This window comes from Carassius carassius, chromosome 50 (genome assembly GCF_963082965.1).
Source record: "Carassius carassius chromosome 50, fCarCar2.1, whole genome shotgun sequence".
NCBI classification, from domain to species: Eukaryota; Metazoa; Chordata; class Actinopteri; order Cypriniformes; family Cyprinidae; genus Carassius; species Carassius carassius.
Window position 1 is genome coordinate 8,072,429 of NC_081804.1, and position 23,083 is coordinate 8,095,511.

Consider the following 23,083-nt stretch of genomic DNA (forward strand, 5'->3'; position numbering starts at 1 on the left):
CATTTACTTACCCTCATGTCGTTCCATACCTGTAGGAGTTGCTTCTTATGTTGAACTTAAAAGATATTTTGAAGATTGCTGGTAATCAAACAGTTGGTGGTTATTAGGGTGTTGTCATTATTATGGGTATTAGCTTATGTCAGCATTAATATCGCTGTTAGTAATGGAGGGTGAAAATTTTCCCTGTTCGTGTACAAAGCTGAATTGTGCCGTCATTAGGGCTTATGTGGTAACGTCCACCGCTGGACCGTGGCGAGGATGTCCCGTGTGAAGAGGGGCTCACCCGAGGCGGGCGGTGGGGTCACAGCGCGTTGCGCCTGCAGCTGTGTCTCATTTTGGGACTGTTTTGTGCAGTTGGGGCAGTGCTCGTGTCGTGGTATCGGTGATTCGGCGATTCCACGCAGAACATTTTGAATACAAAAAGCAAACCTGTGAAATCCAAGTGGAAAGGCTCGACAGCAGTATTTATTTTATTGTTTTATAATGGTTTTGTTTTCTTTAGGAATCCTGTAAGCACTTTTTAATTGTTTTTAAGATGTAATTTTTTGTTCAGATCAAAATGTTATGACATTGTATGTCACAATTGTAAACTGAAACTGAACTTTTAAAGCAGATTCTAATAATATATATGGTCTTTTTTTATAAAATACATTTTATATGTATTATACATTTAACTAAAGGATACTGCAAGCACTTTAATTCCCAACACCCCTACCCTACTTTACTCATACTGCATAAAAATTGTTCAATTACCTTCACTGTTAAATGGAGATCCCACTGCGGTCTGGTTAAATCATCTTTTACTTATTCCTAACGTTTGCATATGGTGGTGTGTTCTTACAACACAGATCTACCAAATTTTGCTATAAGTTTGATTACATCATAATATAATATAATTGCGGTTAATAGTGGTCATCGTCTGTTTGATTAAGTCTTTGATTTTTCTGTACACTTCTGCCATATGTACAGAAATTGACAGTCACCACTGATAAGCTACTACTAAATATTGTAGAAAATGAGTTTTCCGTAAAATTGATTTGCAATGATTTTTGTTGTAAAAAGCGCTATGCAAATAAACTTGAATTGATTTCTTAATGACAGCTTTCCTAAAAATATATCCTATTCCTAAAATAAGAAATATCCCAATATATCGCCTTGCTGACAGTATCGCAACATATTGTAATGTGATGAGTTGTTCTTGAACGATTCGTTCATTTTGAACAAATCTTTAATGTGACTCGGGAAGAACGGGGAGTGATTCGTTCAGTCGCGCATGCTAGTGATGCGCGGGTCGTCTCATAACCTGCGGGTCCCTGCAGGTGACCCGCGGGTCGGGTTGGGGCGGGTTAAGAAATTGGCACTTTATTGTGGAGCGGGTTGGGGCGGGTCACTAAAAACAACATTTTTTTAAATCCATTTATGTTGCATGGAATTTAGTGTTGGAAATTTTGATTCTTTCAAGAGTTTCGTTGATGTTCAGTTCGTTCACCAAAATGATTCATTCACTGATTCGTTCAGTGACCATTTCTTCATATTACACAAATACGCCAGCAGTTGTCGAAAAAGAGTGTCTTATGTGTTATTTCTTAAGTCAACGAACGTATTTACTTGTGACAAAAACTGATTTGGCTTCATTAAAGTGTGTGCATGATCGCATTAAATAAATAGTCTAAATAAATTGTTCAGATTAACAAAGCACAAGGTTTTATCGGGGATTAAACGTGGAGTTATGTTCTGTATTGCAAATATGAAAACAAGCGTATGTGCACCTATAACTGCACTTTGTATCTGCTGATTGCTGATCGAGATTTACATGCTTGGCTCACTGACCCTGTATACTCTCATTCAATTCATTCACGAATGAGATGTATCAATTCATTCAACTCTTTCACCTACGAGAAGATCATATTCGTTCACTACATTCAACAAGTCACATGCTCCGTCACATCTTGAGTAACTCTTTTTGACTATGGAAGCATATGGGTAGCAATATTCCATTTGAGATGTAATATGCAAAACAGTGTTGGGAAGGTTACTTTGGAAATGTAATCAATTACAGATTACAAGTTACCCTATTTAAAATGTAATAGTAGTGTAACTTTTTAAATTACTTTAATAATGTAACTAATTACTTTTGAGTACTTTTTGATTACTTTTCTAAATTTCTAATGAATGTTTATTTGCAAGTGTTAATCATTTTCAAACATTAACACCATGCAGGTTTAACCTTACAGTAGTGCTCAATACTGTCAGACTTTCACCATCCTTCATCACTTGAATTAAGATGATCACATTTGAACACATCCACCACACAATCAGACTTTAGTATTGCCTTTTACTTTGAGATTCATCTGAAGTTCAATGCCAATTTAAAATCAAAAGAAATAGTTTATAGATACTGTTTCTGAACCCAAATATACTAAATAAACTACAGGAAACACTGCATCTAACAATGGTTTGGGGAAAAATAGTTAATAAAAAAAACACAATCATATACATCAACTCAAATATGGTTATCTAATAAGCATGTGTCTTATTCTGCGAACTAAACTCCTGAAACATTGATGTCTTTTTGAAACACTGCTGTATCTTTGTATATGATATGATGATAAAACTGCATGTCTGGGCCAAGGGCGGACTGGGAAAAAAATTAGGCTGGGAAATCTCACACTCATACACCAACAACAAATTCTGAAACATGGACAACCCTATTTTGTGTATGGACCTGACATGAAAAAGATTTAAATCCTTAGGTTGGGGGACATGCAAAATAATTAAGAGTTCTCTCCTGAACTGCACCTTCACTTCCATTATCCATCCATCCTCTTATGACTTTCATACTGAAGAATTTTATTTGACTTTTACCATGTTTTGTAAGTGCATTTTACTAGGGCTGCTCCGATCACGATCGGCCGATAATTAATGCGCATCTCGTCAGTAAAGCCGGTTCTCTAATCAGCTTTAAATTCCCTCAGGTGCGTGATTTCACATAGAGCAGCTGTTACTACACAGAGCCATTGTTAACTAAGAAGATGCGCAAATCCACGTTCATTTTCAGCGTTTATTTGCGCATCTTCTCAGTTAACAACGGCTCTGTGTAGTAACAGCTGCTCTATGTGAAATCACGCACCTGAGGGAATTTACCGCTGATTAGAGAACCGGCTTTACTGACAAGATGCGCATTAATGATAGGCCGATCTTGATCGGGGCAGCCCTACATTTTAGTTTTTTTGGCAAATTAATTATCACTTGTATTTATTTTTACTTGAAACCCTGAACAGAAGTGTCGCTTTTCTGCCCCAGCTGTGCTCTTCCACAGTCCACTCCACTCTCTCGAGTCTCACATTGATTACTCGGAGTCTGATCCAAACCGTTTGGCGGATGCGCGGAGAGCGCGCGAGCCCAACCATTGCCAGTCAAGACTAACCGATTCATGATTTATTAGAGATTAAATTATCGAATGGCGGATTCGGAAATACGTACATTCGGCGTGCAAATATAAAATAACAATATTAAAATAGCGGGCCAAATCGTCTTCCAGTCCACCGGGAATTGTCCTGGTTCTCCCGATGGCCAGTCAGCGCCTGGTATCCACAGACACGCAGAACATGCAGGATTCATAGATTGTCATTTTGCGGCTTAATATTCACAGACACTCCCATATCGCGTTTTGATTAAAGTGTACTGATCTACTTTTTGTTTATTCTTCCAAAATGTGGCATATTCTGTCCGCGTTAGGCTGAATTCCATTTTAATGACTGTTTTCGCATCGCGGAGATTATTGGCCGTATGTCTTAGTGCAATTTGGGAAAGAAATAAGCTGTAGCCTATGTGTATGTGTGTAAATATTCAAATGTAATCCCCTTTGTAATCGTTAAAATTTTCATAAGTAACTGTAATTTAATTACTCATTTTTTCTTAGTAACTGTAACTGATTACAGTTACATTTATTTTGTAATTAAATTATGTCTTTTCCCCAATAAGTTATGTCAAAATAAAGGACAGGTAACGAATAACAAAAATGCATGTTGTTTTATTAAAGGAAAAAATATATTTATATTTAAAATATAAATTAAATTAATTAATTAATTAATTGCTACCCATATGCTTCCATATTTGACAGGATGAAACAGTTCACAGAGCTGTTCACGAGCTGCGCATGTGCTGCTAAAAGCGCCGCTCTCGCGCGCTGCTGTGGGAGGAACTTCAGTGAACGAGAAATGAGTCTTTTACTGTCTATGGTCAGTGGATTACGTAAACGAGAACGATTCGTTCACCTAAAAGATTTGTTCACGAATGTACCATCATAGTCCAATTACCTATAGCCTATATTGATAAGGTTACGATACGAAGGTATAAGTAGCAACGTAACTTCCATGATGTCCCCGATGCACGGGGCGGGTCAAGAAATTTTACTTAATTGCGGGGTGGGCTGGGGCGGGCCAAATAATTTCATAAAAGCGGGACCCACGGGTTGGAAAAAAAACCCGACTCGCGCATCACTAGCGCACGCGCAATATTTTATAGGTTCTGTTCTGCTAGTAGTAATTCACCTGTGTCAGTCAATCCGGTCTTGAGCCGGAAAGAGAATTGATTAGTTCATCTTTCGGGTTGTTCGTTCTTTTGTCACATGACGGGACAACATTGGCTAGAGTAATTAGTTAATTGACAACTTTCCTTACAAATAGGTGTATCGTACTTTATAACTACTGGTTATGCTTTAAATTGTTCATATGATGGCGAAATCACTTTGATAGTTTTTTTTTTTTTTACAGTGGATTCTAATCTTCAATGACCTTGTATGATTTGTCTGAGTTCACCCTTCAGATTAGACTTCAGAACTGTAGTGTTACTTGTTTAGGATTCAACATGTTATTTGCTTTTGTCATTATGTCCTTTTTGAGCAATCTTCTTGTACATATTAGACCAAAATGTCAAGTTTACCTAGGAAAAGCAATTATACCAGCAAACTCAAAATTAGATTAAAAATGAACAAACTAATCTGTACTTTGTATTGTAGGCTTGGATTATTATATAGCCTTGTCTTTTTGACTGTCTATCAGTAAATAAACACTAATTATTCAATAATTTATTTATAACAGGGCTTTATTTATAAAGTACCACAGATCCTGAAGAAACCGTAACAAAAACACAGTGACAGAAATAGCGTATGGGGCTGTCACATGATTAAGAAATGACTTGAACCCGAAGACTTTTCAGAGGTGAGCTAATCACAGACTGAAGACCCAGGTAAAAAAAAAAAACTTGAATTGGTCTCTTCTGTATCTTATAGCATCTTAGTTTTGTATTGTTTGTAGTGTGATCAACTAGACATGTTGGGGAAGTAACACGTAACATATTACATTTAGCTGAAATGAACGAAACTAGATTTCTTCATTTTGTTGAAAAAGACACAAAAGTCTGAGTCAGTAAAATGATCCGAACTTCCCATCACTATTGTATTGCCAGATTCTCGGCAACACACAGCTCTACTCATTTTGGTTACACCATGTCAAATTGGTCACACTTGGTCATTACTCTTTTGGTATGGTCTGTTGCATTCAAACTGCACCAGAGTTTGTTTGGAAGTGGACGGAGACCCATCTTTTTAGTGATCTCTATCCACTTTTGCTTTTGGTGTGCGTACCAGAGTTTGGATGGCAGCATTTACACTCAAATGTACCATACTAACAGCAATCACACCAGGGTTTTTAAACTAACCAAACATTACAAGTGTGAGTGCACCCTTTAATGAATCGGATTAAAAAAAAAAAAAAAGGCACCAGACACCAACTCTTCAGATAATTTTAATTTGAGGCTGCTGGGGAGACAGACCAGAAAGCCTTCTAAACAGTTTAAGCAAACAGGGAAAACATGCCATATGAATAAAGTACTGAATTGAAGAGATCTCCTGCAAGTATTATGCAAAATGCCCATGACCATTTCATGGACCACGTCTCCAACCACATCCACGACCCCGTCCCCGATCACATCCCTGACCGCTTCCCGGTCCCTGACCTTGACCGCTCCCCTTTCCCTGACCTTGACCGCTACCCTGACCACTACCCTGTCCCTGACCGTGACCGCTACCCTGTCCCTGACCACTACCCTGTCCCTGACCACTACCCTGTCCCTGACCACTACCCTGACCGCTACCCTGTCCCTGACCGCTACCCTGTCCCTGACCTTGACCGCTACCCTGACCGCTACCTTGTCCCTGTCCCTGACCGCTACCCTGTCCCTGACCGCTACCCTGACCGCTACCCTGTCCCTGACCTTGACCGCTACCCTGTCCGCTACCCTGTCCCTGACCTTGACCGCTACCCTGTCCCTGACCGCTACCCTGTCCCTGACCTTGACCGCTACCCTGACCACTTCCCTGACCGCTACCCTGTCCCTGACCTTGACCGCTACCCTGACCACTTCCCTGACCGCTACCTTGTCCCTGACCTTGACCGCTACCCTGTCCCTGACCGCTACCCTGTCCCTGACCCTGACCGCTACCCTGACCACTTCCCTGACCGCTACCTTGTCCCTGACCTTGACCGCTACCCTGTCCCTGACCGCTACCCTGACCACTTCCCTGACCGCTACCCTGTCCCTGACCTTGACCGCTACCCTGTCCCTGACCGCTACCCTGACCACTTCCCTGTCCCTGACCTTGACCACTACCCTGACCACTTCCCTGACCGCTACCCTGTCCCTGACCACTACCCTGACCACTACCTTGTCCCTGACCTTGACCACTACCCTGACCACTTCCCTGACCATAACCACTTCCCTGACCAAAACCGCTTCCCTGACCTTGACCATAACCACTTCCCTGACCAAAACCGCTTCCCTGACCTTGACCATAACCACTTCCCTGACCAAAACCGCTTCCCTGACCTTGACCAAAACCGCTTCCCTGACCTTGACCAAAACCGCTTCCCTGACCTTGACCAAAACCGCTTCCCTGACCTTGACCAAAACCGCTTCCCTGACCTTGACCGTAACCGCTACCCTGACCGTAACCGCTACCCTGACCGTAACCGCTACCCTGACCGTAACCGCTACCCTGACCTTGACCATAACCGCTACCCTGACCTTGACCATAACCGCTACCCTGACCTTGACCATAACCACTTCCCTGACCATAACCGCTACCCTGACCACTTCCCTGACCGTAACCGCTTCCCTGACCATAACCGCTACCCTGACCACTTCCCTGACCGTAACCGCTACCCTTACCTTGACCATATCCGCTTCCCTGACCATAACCGCTACCCTGACCACTTCCCTGACCAGTTTCCGGACCACTTTCCTGATCACTTTCCGGACCACTTTCCTGATCACTTTCCTGATCACTTTCCGGACCACTTTCCTGATCACTTTGTTCACTACATGCATGGCCACAGGTGGTTGGGCAACACTTCTGTGTGGCAGGACACTGGCCATCATGGAAACAGAGGTCAGCACATTCTGGAACACGCTTCGGTTTGGGACACTGACCCGGCTTCACTGCATGGACACAGATAGCAACCATTAGTCTGTGTATATAGACTGTATGCCACGTCAAAATACAGCAACAAACATGAACAACAAATTTTACCTACAGCGTAAATTCTAATTACTCTTTTTGTAAAGCCATCCAAAGGGATTTAAAGGTGGGGTATGCATTTTCAAAAATGCTTTAGAAAGCAAAGTTGGGCAGAGTGGCAAAAACTTGTAGCCAATCAGCAGTAAGGGGCATGTCTACTCATGAATGGGGAGGAGAGATCACTCAGTGCATACAACTGACATTAGACGAGTGACAGATGTTGGATTAAAAATGAATAAGCCAGAGGAAGACATCTGCGGAACAAAAGAATGCTTAAGATAAGGCAAGTATGACCTTTGTAAATATTGGATCAGCTTTCCAGGGCTGGAGAGAACAAATAGCTATGCACCTGTGGGCAGAGCTATTAAAATAGAGGATTTTTTTAAATCTGCATTGGCTACCAGAAATAACTAATCCAATATTTAATTCAAACCTACTTTTGATAAAGGCAAAATCCCAAAACAATGACCAATACCTGTATAAGGAGCTGTACAGTAATTTCCACTTCCATTGCCGCAGCACTTCTCATCGTTGGGACAGTCAGAGTCACCGTTACAGGACCCATTAAACAAGCTTCCAGATGTTTGAGGGGGACACTCTCCTGGCTTTGCTGTTATACATACATGTCAAAGAGCATCACTGAGGGCACTTCCATTCACTTGGTGACATCAAGAAGTTTTTTCCAGGTTTTAAGTTCTACAATCAGCAAGGTTTTGGGAAGCCTCATCTAGCAAGTGTCTGAGAAAATAAGAGCATCGGATTGTGCTCTTCGTGATGTGGCAAACCAAAGCAGGGGTCAGATTCACAAATCTTAAACATAACTTATGATAAATTCCAAGACGTTCGTAAGAAGATTCTTAAGCGCAATGGAGTTCTCATGTTCTGAACACCTGAATTCTTGAATTATGAGTGAACATGTGAGGCACTGATAAACATCTTTTTGCACTTCCTGCTGATTACCCCTATAAATCATAAGCACAATTTATCGGAGTTTGACTAGTACTCAGCTTGCATTTTAATGCAGCGTTCTTGAACCGCTACTAATCCGGTCCATTCATGCGCTGATTACGGCCAAAGACTTTTGCATTTATAAACTTAAGCATTAAAGCTCCTATCTGACTCTTTTATAGTTGCTACGGAGTTTTGAAGTCAGCAAAACGGAGCATCACACATAGGCTAACCGTTACAAATCATGGTTTACATTAACGGTAACCGTGAGCTCTTCAGATAACTCATGCACATCCCGATTAAGGGTTAACTTGCGTAGCTAGTGTTATAGTAATGAACACATTTGAAATAACCCAATAAATTCATTAAAGTCTTACTGTTTGGGATTTAAGACAATTCTGGCACGGTCTTAATTTTGTGATGAAGAACTTGTACTCAAGTTTTGGCTCATGTTTGTTTGTTTTTAAATCTGAATACTTCAGTTTTAATAGTCTCTGCTTAAAGCTTACATTGAATTCAATGCATCACAGGTGTTTATTTTGTGGACCTTAGCATCCATCATTAAACTCGCTGGAAACAGGCTGCACACACGGGCTCGCAGTCAAAAGCAACATCATGCATGTCCTCCAGAGCAGTCTCGATCAGGAAAACGACCTCGTTGGGTCAGCATGACAATTAGAATCACTAGACCATAACCAGCCACTGGACACAAAAATCTGGTCCTGGAGGTACAGTGTGCTGCAGAGTTTAGCTCCAACCCTGACCAAAGTCACCTGCCTGTGATTTTCTAATTATCATAAACACATTGATTAGCATGCTCATGCGGGTTTGATTAGGGTTAGGTCTAAACTCAGTAGGAAAGTAGATCTCTAGGTCCAGATTTGAGGATCCCTGTACTAGAGCATCATTGGGGGAGGCCAGGAGTGAAACTTGTCAAATCAGGGACTACGCAAGGAGTCTTCAACATTAATACAAAACTTACATTGAACTGCGTCAAATCAAAAGGGTTTCAAAACCTAATACTCATCCCCAAACTGTTAGTTTTAAAAAGACCTTATTCCCTTATTTTTTGCATTTCTTTAACAAGTTAACGGATTCTCACCTGCAGTTTGTCCTTCAGTAACATCTGTTATGCTCAAGTATCCAGAAAGACAACATAAAACAGCAATCAACGAGCAGTACAATCGAGCTGTCATCATCCCAACCTGCGATCTCATAATGATCCCTACTAGAAAATGCACTGAATTGAGGTGTGGACAACAATGCACACAAATAATAATGTGGCTGCAATAGAAGTTGCTGTAAAAATTGGGTTTTAAAGAGCCAAGGAGATCAGGTCAACTCCAACCCTGATCAAACTCACCTGATCTGGGAGATCTTGATTAGCTTGTTCAGATGTGTTTGATTGAGGTTGGACCATATGAAGGCTGCAGTGCTTTCACGCCATGTCATAATAATTAAGGTAATCTAATTACAAGAGGATTGTGTGTTTCCATGGTAACACTATCAACTGCAAAATGAAGATGCAGTGGTCAGCAGGTACAGCGTCTACTGCCACATGAAACTCTGTGCTATCGTCTTATGAGCTACTGATAATGAAAACTGCTCAGAATTAAATACTGAGGTTGTTTCAAAAATGAGTGTGCTCTATAGCCTCAATGCATATATATATATAATTTTTTTTGGGAGATGAAGTGAAAACTCTGAGTATGTTAACCCTGAAATGAGGGGAAACTCTGGATTTTCCATTTCAGAATGGGAGGTTTGTCAAACCAGAGAAAGCAGGGTAACTCATGCCTGTTTCTGAAAAAGAGGTAACTTACTCAGAATCCGTTTCTGTGGTAACTTACTGTATGAACCTAACCTGGTTCCAGAGTTTCTTGCGGTCTCCTCCCAAAAGCGTAAGCGATGTTTAAATACCTCATTCACTCTGCTAAAATGCTTTTCTTACAGAGTACAAATATCTAAAAAATTCTGACGTTGAGATGCAGTTTCTATAGATACAATTTTTACAATTATATAAGGTATTTAGTTTCCTCGGGGGAAAACAAGTGCATTTAAGTGCATTTTACGTAACACGTAAAATTGTCTGCCGTAAGGTAAGGAAAATTATCTTAATTCAAACAGAAACAAGCATGTTTTGAATTTCTTATCCTACTGGCAGATAATTAGCAAAATAAGAAAAATGCATCTTGATTTAAGAATATTAAGATATTTTGACTGGAAACAGGACAAAAATTCTTAGAAAAGCATTTTTTTTTGCAGTGAACGTTCTTTGAACATATTTTCATCATGCAGACATGGTCAAAGTGACAAAAATGGTATCTCCTTTAATACGGGATCCCATAGACGATGAGTTTCCCATAGAGTTTTTTTTTTTTTTTCTTTGCCGTGGGATGGGCTACCATCAAAATGAATATCAATTGAATTACTTAACCTTTTTATCTCTGAATAGTCTTGTTGGAAACTGAAATATTATTCAGTTATTATTCATAGTACAAAAATCATATATGTTGCACAAACAAGCACATCAATCAAATTAATACAAATAAACACATTATCTGGATAGACATGAGTATACACAAATAATTAAAAGACAAGTATGAACTGTAAGAAACTGGGACTTAGCTAGTTGAATATAGCATGATAATACTCGCCCTCAAAGGGCCTGTTTACACCTGGTCACTTCATGCTTTTTCTCTGATAGGATAGCAATCGAATCCTGAAAAGACTATGTGTAAATACCCTCCGAAACACTTTCTACATGGATTTAAATCCGATTGATCAAACCACTTCAGAAGGTGGTCTGGGGCGCATTCCACACAAAACTGGAAAAGCTAGTGTAAATACATCCGGCTGTTAAAAGCATAAATGTCAGTTTTACTCCTCCTAAAAATGTTAAAGGGTTAATATGATGCAATTTCAACTTTTGCTTTCTCTTTTGAGTGTTACAAAGAGATACCCAAAGAGATATACTTTATAAAAGTTAGGACTTGTCCGCGCCCTCCTAAAATGGCTCATGAACCCCCACACATGTCACGATGTGGGAAGATTTGCATAATGCCGCCCAAATGTTCACGCAAACAAAGAAGGTGTAACCTTTGATTCTCACTGTTGCCACCGGTGCCTTTAAAAGACAATGCATCCATTATAATGATACACATCTGATTTCTCTCAACTGTTTATTTTTCACACTTAACTAACAGTTTTTTCGAACACACTTTCCAAGATGGGTATTTTGACATATTTTGTGTGTATTTGTCAGTACAAAAGCAAGAGTTGTTTCTTTATAAACAGAGAAGAAGATTTAGAGAAGCACATTGTTTTGTTATGACTATACCCAAATAAAAGTAGACCCTTTGCAGTTTCATAGATCATCTTATTTTTATCTGTACAATCAAAAATGTCATATTTTTAGTTCTTTTCACGGTCATCAAGAAAATAGGAGACAGACCACACCAGAGCTGGCTTCGACCCCAGTGGGTTATTACAGTTTAAAATTAGTCAGAGCTAAGCATCTTTATATTTACAAGTAAATCTCCATATTATGCATCAGCTACTTTTTTTCCCTTATTTTTTGTACACTTATTTTTATGAACCAACATCTTCTTGCAAAACATGTATATAGTGCAAAGACACGTTTTGCCTTATAAAAACTTTAGTATGACTGAGTTTTAAAGCATGAAAAGTACAAAACAAAACCAATAGACAGAACAACCTTGGATGGGATCAAAAGATAAAAAAAAAAAAATTAAAATTCTTTTTTAAAAATGGCCAATAAAAAAAAAAAATTGCCTAGAAATTTCCTCCACATATCTCACTCAGCTCTTTCATTAAGGGTTTCCATTGATCAGCAAATAGACTCGTTCCGAGTCTTAAAGGGATAGTTCACCCAAAAATGAAAATTCTGTCATCATTTACTTACCCTCATGTCGTTCCATACCTGTAGGAGTTGCTTCTTATGTTGAACTTAAAAGATATTTTGAAGATTGCTGGTAATCAAACAGTTGGTGGTTATTAGGATGTTGTCATTATTATGGGTATTAGCTTATGTCAGCATTAATATCGCTGTTAGTAATGGAGGGTGAAAATTTTCCCTGTTCGTGTACAAAGCTGAATTGTGCCGTCATTAGGGCTTATGTGGTAACGTCCACCGCTGGACCGTGGCGAGGATGTCCCGTGTGAAGAGGGGCTCACCCGAGGCGGGCGGTAGGGTCACAGCGCGTTGCGCCTGCAGCTGTGTCTCATTTTGGGACTGTTTTGTGCAGTTGGGGCAGTGCTCGTGTCGTGGTATCGGTGATTCGGCGATTCCACGCAGAACATTTTGAATACAAAAAGCAAACCTGTGAAATCCAAGTGGAAAGGCTCGACAGCAGTATTTATTTTATTGTTTTATAATGGTTTTGTTTTCTTTAGGAATCCTGTAAGCACTTTTTAATTGTTTTTAAGATGTAATTTTTTGTTCAGATCAAAATGTTATGACATTGTATGTCACAATTGTAAACTGAAACTGAACTTTTAAAGCAGATTCTAATAATATATATGGTCTTTTTTATAAAATACATTTTATATGTATTATACATTTAACTAAAGGATACTGCAAGCACTTTAATTCCCAACACCCCTACCCTACTTTACTCATACTGCATAAAAATTGTTCAATTACCTTCACTGTTAAATGGAGATCCCACTGCGGTCTGGTTAAATCATCTTTTACTTATTCCTAACGTTTGCATATGGTGGTGTGTTCTTACAACACAGATCTACCAAATTTTGCTATAAGTTTGATTACATCATAATATAATATAATTGCGGTTAATAGTGGTCATCGTCTGTTTGATTAAGTCTTTGATTTTTCTGTACACTTCTGCCATATGTACAGAAATTGACAGTCACCACTGATAAGCTACTACTAAATATTGTAGAAAATGAGTTTTCCGTAAAATTGATTTGCAATGATTTTTGTTGTAAAAAGCGCTATGCAAATAAACTTGAATTGATTTCTTAATGACAGCTTTCCTAAAAATATATCCTATTCCTAAAATAAGAAATATCCCAATATATCGCCTTGCTGACAGTATCGCAACATATTGTATTGTGATGAGTTGTTCTTGAACGATTCGTTCATTTTGAACAAATCTTTAATGTGACTCGGGAAGAACGGGGAGTGATTCGTTCAGTCGCGCATGCTAGTGATGCGCGGGTCGTCTCATAACCTGCGGGTCCCTGCAGGTGACCCGCGGGTCGGGTTGGGGCGGGTTAAGAAATTGGCACTTTATTGCGGAGCGGGTTGGGGCGGGTCACTAAAAACAACATTTTTTTAAATCCATTTATGTTGCATGGAATTTAGTGTTGGAAATTTTGATTCTTTCAAGAGTTTCGTTGATGTTCAGTTCGTTCACCAAAATGATTCATTCACTGATTCGTTCAGTGACCATTTCTTCATATTACACAAATACGCCAGCAGTTGTCGAAAAAGAGTGTCTTATGTGTTATTTCTTAAGTCAACGAACGTATTTACTTGTGACAAAAACTGATTTGGCTTCATTAAAGTGTGTGCATGATCGCATTAAATAAATAGTCTAAATAAATTGTTCAGATTAACAAAGCACAAGGTTTTATCGGGGATTAAACGTGGAGTTATGTTCTGTATTGCAAATATGAAAACAAGCGTATGTGCACCTATAACTGCACTTTGTATCTGCTGATTGCTGATCGAGATTTACATGCTTGGCTCACTGACCCTGTATACTCTCATTCAATTCATTCACGAATGAGATGTATCAGTTCATTCAACTCTTTCACCTACGAGAAGATCATATTCGTTCACTACATTCAACAAGTCACATGCTCCGTCACATCTTGAGTAACTCTTTTTGACTATGGAAGCATATGGGTAGCAATATTCAATTTGAGATGTAATATGCAAAACAGTGTTGGGAAGGTTACTTTGGAAATTTAATCAATTACAGATTACAAGTTACCCTATTTAAAATGTAATAGTAGTGTAACTTTTTAAATTACTTTAATAATGTAACTAATTACTTTTGAGTACTTTTTGATTACTTTTCTAAATTTCTAATGAATGTTTATTTGCAAGTGTTAATCATTTTCAAACATTAACACCATGCAGGTTTAACCTTACAGTAGTGCTCAATACTGTCAGACTTTCACCATCCTTCATCACTTGAATTAAGATGATCACATTTGAACACATCCACCACACAATCAGACTTTAGTATTGCCTTTTACTTTGAGATTCATCTGAAGTTCAATGCCAATTTAAAATCAAAAGAAATAGTTTATAGATACTGTTTCTGAACCCAAATATTTGCATAACTACAGGAAACACTGCATCTAACAATGGTTTGGGGAAAAATAGTTAATAAAAAAAACACAATCATATACATCAACTCAAATATGGTTATCTAATAAGCATGTGTCTTATTCTGCGAACTAAACTCCTGAAACATTGATGTCTTTTTGAAACACTGCTGTATCTTTGTATATGATATGATGATAAAACTGCATGTCTGCGCCAAGGGCGGACTGGGAAAAAAATTAGGCTGGGAAATCTCACACTCATACACCAACAACAAATTCTGAAACATGGACAACCCTATTTTGTGTATGGACCTGACATGAAAAAGATTTAAATCCTTAGGTTGGGGGACATGCAAAATAATTAAGAGTTCTCTCCTGAACTGCACCTTCACTTCCATTATCCATCCATCCTCTTATGACTTTCATACTGAAGAATTTTATTTGACTTTTACCATGTTTTGTAAGTGCATTTTACTAGGGCTGCTCCGATCACGATCGGCCGATAATTAATGCGCATCTCGTCAGTAAAGCCGGTTCTCTAATCAGCTTTAAATTCCCTCAGGTGCGTGATTTCACATAGAGCAGCTGTTACTACACAGAGCCATTGTTAACTAAGAAGATGCGCAAATCCACGTTCATTTTCAGCGTTTATTTGCGCATCTTCTCAGTTAACAACGGCTCTGTGTAGTAACAGCTGCTCTATGTGAAATCACGCACCTGAGGGAATTTACCGCTGATTAGAGAACCGGCTTTACTGACAAGATGCGCATTAATGATAGGCCGATCTTGATCGGAGCAGCCCTACATTTTAGTTTTTTTGGCAAATTAATTATCACTTGTATTTATTTTTACTTGAAACCCTGAACAGAAGTGTCGCTTTTCTGCCCCAGCTGTGCTCTTCCACAGTCCACTCCACTCTCTCGAGTCTCACATTGATTACTCGGAGTCTGATCCAAACCGTTTGGCGGATGCGCGGAGAGCGCGCGAGCCCAACCATTGCCAGTCAAGACTAACCGATTCATGATTTATTAGAGATTAAATTATCGAATGGCGGATTCGGAAATACGTACATTCGGCGTGCAAATATAAAATAACAATATTAAAATAGCGGGCCAAATCGTCTTCCAGTCCACCGGGAATTGTCCTGGTTCTCCCGATGGCCAGTCAGCGCCTGGTATCCACAGACACGCAGAACATGCAGGATTCATAGATTGTCATTTTGCGGCTTAATATTCACAGACACTCCCATATCGCGTTTTGATTAAAGTGTACTGATCTACTTTTTGTTTATTCTTCCAAAATGTGGCATATTCTGTCCGCGTTAGGCTGAATTCCATTTTAATGACTGTTTTCGCATCGCGGAGATTATTGGCCGTATGTCTTAGTGCAATTTGGGAAAGAAATAAGCTGTAGCCTATGTGTATGTGTGTAAATATTCAAATGTAATCCCCTTTGTAATCGTTAAAATTTTCATAAGTAACTGTAATTTAATTACTCATTTTTTCTTAGTAACTGTAACTGATTACAGTTACATTTATTTTGTAATTAAATTATGTCTTTTCCCCAATAAGTTATGTCAAAATAAAGGACAGGTAACGAATAACAAAAATGCATGTTGTTTTATTAAAGGAAAAAATATATTTATATTTAAAATATAAATTAAATTAATTAATTAATTAATTGCTACCCATATGCTTCCATATTTGACAGGATGAAACAGTTCACAGAGCTGTTCACGAGCTGCGCATGTGCTGCTAAAAGCGCCGCTCTCGCGCGCTGCTGTGGGAGGAACTTCAGTGAACGAGAAATGAGTCTTTTACTGTCTATGGTCAGTGGATTACGTAAACGAGAACGATTCGTTCACCTAAAAGATTTGTTCACGAATGTACCATCATAGTCCAATTACCTATAGCCTATATTGATAAGGTTACGATACGAAGGTATAAGTAGCAACGTAACTTCCATGATGTCCCCGATGCACGGGGTGGGTCAAGAAATTTTACTTAATTTGCGGGGTGGGCTAGGGCGGGCCAAATAATTTCATAAAAGCAGGATCCACGGGTTGGAAAAAAAACCCGACTCGCGCATCACTAGCGCACACGCAATATTTTATAGGTTCTGTTCTGCTAGTAGTAATTCACCTGTGTCAGTCAATCCGGTCTTGAGCCGGAAAGAGAATTGATTAGTTCATAGTTCGGGTCTATCGGGTCTTTGACTCATTCCTTAATCACGTGACATACCCATACGTTAAACCAATGCTGTATTGAGCCGGAAAGAGAATTGATTAGTTCATCTTTCAGGTTGTTCGTTCTTTTGTCACATGACGGGACAACATTGGCTAGAGTAATTAGTTAATTGACAACTTTACAAATAGGTGTATCGTACTTTATAACTACTGGTTATGCTTTAAATTGTTCATATGATGGCGAAATCACTTTGATAGTTTTTTTTTTTTACAGTGGATTCTAATCTTCAATGACCTTGTATGATTTGTCTGAGTTCACCCTTCAGATTAGACTTCAGAACTGTAGTGTTACTTGTTTAGGATTCAACATGTTATTTGCTTTTGTCATTATGTCCTTTTTGAGCAATCTTCTTGTACATATTAGACCAAAATGTCAAGTTTACCTAGGAAAAGCAATTATACCAGCAAACTCAAAATTAGATTAAAAATGAACAAACTAATCTGTACTTTGTATTGTAGGCTTGGATTATTATATAGCCTTGTCTTTTTGACTGTCTATCAGTAAATAAACACTAATTATTCAATAATTTATTTATAACAGGGCTTTATTTATAAAGTACCACAGATCCTGAAGAAACCGTAACAAAAACACAGTGACAGAAATAGCGTAAGGGGCTGTCACATGATTAAGAAATGACTTGAACCCGAAGACTTTTCAGAGGTGAGCTAATCACAGACTGAAGACCCAGGTAAAAAAAAAAACTTGAATTGGTCTCTTCTGTATCTTATAGCATCTTAGTTTTGTATTGTTTGTAGTGTGATCAACTAGACATGTTGGGGAAGTAACACGTAACATATTACATTTAGCTGAAATGAACGAAACTAGATTTCTTCATTTTGTTGAAAAAGACACAAAAGTCTGAGTCAGTAAAATGATCCGAACTTCCCATCACTATTGTATTGCCAGATTCTCGGCAACACACAGCTCTACTCATTTTGGTTACACCATGTCAAATTGGTCACACTTGGTCATTACTCTTTTGGTATGGTCTGTTGCATTCAAACTGCACCAGAGTTTGTTTGGAAGTGGACGGAGACCCATCTTTTTAGTGATCTCTATCCACTTTTGCTTTTGGTGTGCGTACCAGAGTTTGGATGGCAGCATTTACACTCAAATGTACCATACTAACAGCAATCACACCAGGGTTTTTAAACTAACCAAACATTACAAGTGTGAGTGCACCCTTTAATGAATCGGATAAAAAAAAAAAAAAAGGCACCAGACACCAACTCTTCAGATAATTTTAATTTGAGGCTGCTGGGGAGACAGACCAGAAAGCCTTCTAAACAGTTTAAGCAAACAGGGAAAACATGCCATATGAATAAAGTACTGAATTGAAGAGATCTCCTGCAAGTATTATGCAAAATGCCCATGACCATTTCATGGACCCCGTCCCCGATCACATCCCTGACCGCTTCCCGGTCCCTGACCTTGACCGCTCCCCTTTCCCTGACCTTGACCGCTACCCTGACCACTACCCTGTCCCTGACCGCTACCCTGTCCCTGACCGCTACCCTGTCCCTGACCACTACCCTGTCCCTGACCACTACCCTGACCGCTACCCTGTCCCTGACCTTGACCGCTACCCTGACCGCTACCTTGTCCCTGTCCGCTACCCTGTCCCTGACCGCTACCCTGACCGCTACCCTGTCCCTGACCTTGACCGCTACCCTGTCCGCTACCCTGTCCCTGACCTTGACCGCTACCCTGTCCCTGACCGCTACCCTGTCCCTGACCTTGACCGCTACCCTGACCACTTCCCTGACCGCTACCCTGTCCCTGACCACTACCCTGACCGCTACCCTGTCCCTGACCGCTACCCTGACCACTTCCCTGACCGCTACCTTGTCCCTGACCTTGACCGCTACCCTGTCCCTGACCGCTACCCTGACCACTTCCCTGACCGCTACCCTGTCCCTGACCTTGACCGCTACCCTGTCCCTGACCGCTACCCTGACCACTTCCCTGTCCCTGACCTTGACCACTACCCTGACCACTTCCCTGACCGCTACCCTGTCCCTGACCACTACCTTGTCCCTGACCTTGACCGCTACCCTGACCACTTCCCTGACCATAACCACTTCCCTGACCAAAACCGCTTCCCTGACCTTGACCATAACCACTTCCCTGACCAAAACCGCTTCCCTGACCTTGACCAAAACCGCTTCCCTGACCTTGACCAAAACCGCTTCCCTGACCTTGACCAAAACCGCTTCCCTGACCGTAACCGCTACCCTGACCTTGACCATAACCGCTACCCTGACCTTGACCATAACCGCTACCCTGACCTTGACCATAACCACTTCCCTGACCATAACCGCTACCCTGACCACTTCCCTGACCGTAACCGCTTCCCTGACCGTAACCGCTTCCCTGACCATAACCGCTTCCCTGACCATAACCGCTACCCTGACCATAACCGCTACCCTGACCATAACCGCTACCCTGACCATAACCGCTACCCTGACCACTTCCCTGACCGTAACCGCTACCCTTACCTTGACCATATCCGCTTCCCTGACCATAACCGCTACCCTGACCACTTCCCTGACCAGTTTCCGGACCACTTTCCTGATCACTTTCCGGACCACTTTCCTGATCACTTTCCGGACCACTTTCCTGATCACTTTGTTCACTACATGCATGGCCACAGGTGGTTGGGCAACACTTCTGTGTGGCAGGACACTGGCCATCATGGAAACAGAGGTCAGCACATTCTGGAACACGCTTCGGTTTGGGACACTGACCCGGCTTCACTGCATGGACACAGATAGCAACCATTAGTCTGTGTATATAGACTGTATGCCACGTCAAAATACAGCAACAAACATGAACAACAAATTTTACCTACAGCGTAAATTCTAATTACTCTTTTTGTAAAGCCATCCAAAGGGATTTAAAGGTGGGGTATGCATTTTCAAAAATGCTTTAGAAAGCAAAGTTGGGCAGAGTGGCAAAAACTTGTAGCCAATCAGCAGTAAGGGGCATGTCTACTCATGAATGGGGAGGAGAGATCACTCAGTGCATACAACTGACATTAGACGAGTGACAGATGTTGGATTAAAAATGAATAAGCCAGAGGAAGACATCTGCGGAACAAAAGAATGCTTAAGATAAGGCAAGTATGACCTTTGTAAATATTGGATCAGCTTTCCAGGGCTGGAGAGAACAAATAGCTATGCACCTGTGGGCAGAGCTATTAAAATAGAGGATTTTTTTAAATCTGCATTGGCTACCAGAAATAACTAATCCAATATTTAATTCAAACCTACTTTTGATAAAGGCAAAATCCCAAAACAATGACCAATACCTGTATAAGGAGCTGTACAGTAATTTCCACTTCCATTGCCGCAGCACTTCTCATCGTTGGGACAGTCAGAGTCACCGTTACAGGACCCATTAAACAAGCTTCCAGATGTTTGAGGGGGACACTCTCCTGGCTTTGCTGTTATACATACATGTCAAAGAGCATCACTGAGGGCACTTCCATTCACTTGGTGACATCAAGAAGTTTTTTCCAGGTTTTAAGTTCTACAATCAGCAAGGTTTTGGGAAGCCTTATCTAGCAAGTGTCTGAGAAAATAAGAGCATCGGATTGTGCTCTTCGTGATGTGGCAAACCAAAGCAGGGGTCAGATTCACAAATCTTAAACATAACTTATGATAAATTCCAAGACGTTCGTAAGAAGATTCTTAAGCGCAATGGAGTTCTCATGTTCTGAACACCTGAATTCTTGAATTATGAGTGAACATGTGAGGCACTGATAAACATCTTTTTGCACTTCCTGCTGATTACCCCTATAAATCATAAGCACAATTTATCGGAGTTTGACTAGTACTCAGCTTGCATTTTAATGCAGCGTTCTTGAACCGCTACTAATCCGGTCCATTCATGCGCTGATTACGGCCAAAGACTTTTGCATTTATAAACTTAAGCATTAAAGCTCCTATCTGACTCTTTTATAGTTGCTACGGAGTTTTGAAGTCAGCAAAACGGAGCATCACACATAGGCTAACCGTTACAAATCATGGTTTACATTAACGGTAACCGTGAGCTCTTCAGATAACTCATGCACATCCCGATTAAGGGTTAACTTGCGTAGCTAGTGTTATAGTAATGAACACATTTGAAATAACCCAATAAATTCATTAAAGTCTTACTGTTTGGGATTTAAGACAATTCTGGCACGGTCTTAATTTTGTGATGAAGAACTTGTACTCAAGTTTTGGCTCATGTTTGTTTGTTTTTAAATCTGAATACTTCAGTTTTAATAGTCTCTGCTTAAAGCTTACATTGAATTCAATGCATCACAGGTGTTTATTTTGTGGACCTTAGCATCCATCATTAAACTCGCTGGAAACAGGCTGCACACACGGGCTCGCAGTCAAAAGCAACATCATGCATGTCCTCCAGAGCAGTCTCGATCAGGAAAACGACCTCGTTGGGTCAGCATGACAATTAGAATCACTAGACCATAACCAGCCACTGGACACAAAAATCTTGTCCTGGAGGTACAGTGTGCTGCAGAGTTTAGCTCCAACCCTGACCAAAGTCACCTGCCTGTGATTTTCTAATTATCATAAACACATTGATTAGCATGCTCATGCGGGTTTGATTAGGGTTAGGTCTAAACTCAGTAGGAAAGTAGATCTCTAGGTCCAGATTTGAGGATCCCTGTACTAGAGCATCATTGGGGGAGGCCAGGAGTGAAACTTGTCAAATCAGGGACTACGCAAGGAGTCTTCAACATTAATACAAAACTTACATTGAACTGCGTCAAATCAAAAGGGTTTCAAAACCTAATACTCATCCCCAAACTGTTAGTTTTAAAAAGACCTTATTCCCTTATTTTTTGCATTTCTTTAACAAGTTAACGGATTCTCACCTGCAGTTTGTCCTTCAGTAACATCTGTTATGCTCAAGTATCCAGAAAGACAACATAAAACAGCAATCAACGAGCAGTACAATCGAGCTGTCATCATCCCAACCTGCGATCTCATAATGATCCCTACTAGAAAATGCACTGAATTGAGGTGTGGACAACAATGCACACAAATAATAATGTGGCTGCAATAGAAGTTGCTGTAAAAATTGGGTTTTAAAGAGCCAAGGAGATCAGGTCAACTCCAACCCTGATCAAACTCACCTGATCTGGGAGATCTTGATTAGCTTGTTCAGATGTGTTTGATTGAGGTTGGACCATATGAAGGCTGCAGTGCTTTCACGCCATGTCATAATAATTAAGGTAATCTAATTACAAGAGGATTGTGTGTTTCCATGGTAACACTATCAACTGCAAAATGAAGATGCAGTGGTCAGCAGGTACAGCGTCTACTGCCACATGAAACTCTGTGCTATCGTCTTATGAGCTACTGATAATGAAAACTGCTCAGAATTAAATACTGAGGTTGTTTCAAAAATGAGTGTGCTCTATAGCCTCAATGCATATATATATATATAATTTTTTTTGGGAGATGAAGTGAAAACTCTGAGTATGTTAACCCTGAAATGAGGGGAAACTCTGGATTTTCCATTTCAGAATGGGAGGTTTGTCAAACCAGAGAAAGCAGGGTAACTCATGCCTGTTTCTGAAAAAGAGGTAACTTACTCAGAATCCGTTTCTGTGGTAACTTACTGTATGAACCTAACCTGGTTCCAGAGTTTCTTGCGGTCTCCTCCCAAAAGCGTAAGCGATGTTTAAATACCTCATTCACTCTGCTAAAATGCTTTTCTTACAGAGTACAAATATCTAAAAAATTCTGACGTTGAGATGCAGTTTCTATAGATACAATTTTTACAATTATATAAGGTATTTAGTTTCCTCGGGGGAAAACAAGTGCATTTAAGTGCATTTTACGTAACACGTAAAATTGTCTGCCGTAAGGTAAGGAAAATTATCTTAATTCAAACAGAAACAAGCATGTTTTGAATTTCTTATCCTACTGGCAGATAATTAGCAAAATAAGAAAAATGCATCTTGATTTAA

General features: G+C 40.1%; 2 protein-coding genes across 2 annotated transcripts; both read right to left on the minus strand.

Moving 5' to 3' along the window:
- Positions 1-1,875: 1,875 nt before the first annotated feature.
- LOC132133327 (WAP four-disulfide core domain protein 5-like) lies at positions 1,876-9,809 on the minus strand. The gene is made up of 4 exons (XM_059546119.1): positions 9,630-9,809; positions 8,055-8,189; positions 7,267-7,500; positions 1,876-1,892 (listed from the first exon to the last, which is right to left on the minus strand). The coding sequence occupies exons 1-4, from the start codon at positions 9,742-9,744 to the stop codon at positions 1,876-1,878; spliced, it is 501 nt and encodes a 166-aa protein (XP_059402102.1). The 5' UTR covers positions 9,745-9,809.
- A 2,551-nt stretch (positions 9,810-12,360) lies between these two features.
- LOC132133328 (WAP four-disulfide core domain protein 5-like) lies at positions 12,361-22,162 on the minus strand. The gene is made up of 4 exons (XM_059546120.1): positions 21,983-22,162; positions 20,408-20,542; positions 19,596-19,853; positions 12,361-12,401 (listed from the first exon to the last, which is right to left on the minus strand). The coding sequence occupies exons 1-4, from the start codon at positions 22,095-22,097 to the stop codon at positions 12,361-12,363; spliced, it is 549 nt and encodes a 182-aa protein (XP_059402103.1). The 5' UTR covers positions 22,098-22,162.
- Between the last annotated feature and the right edge of the window lie 921 nt (positions 22,163-23,083).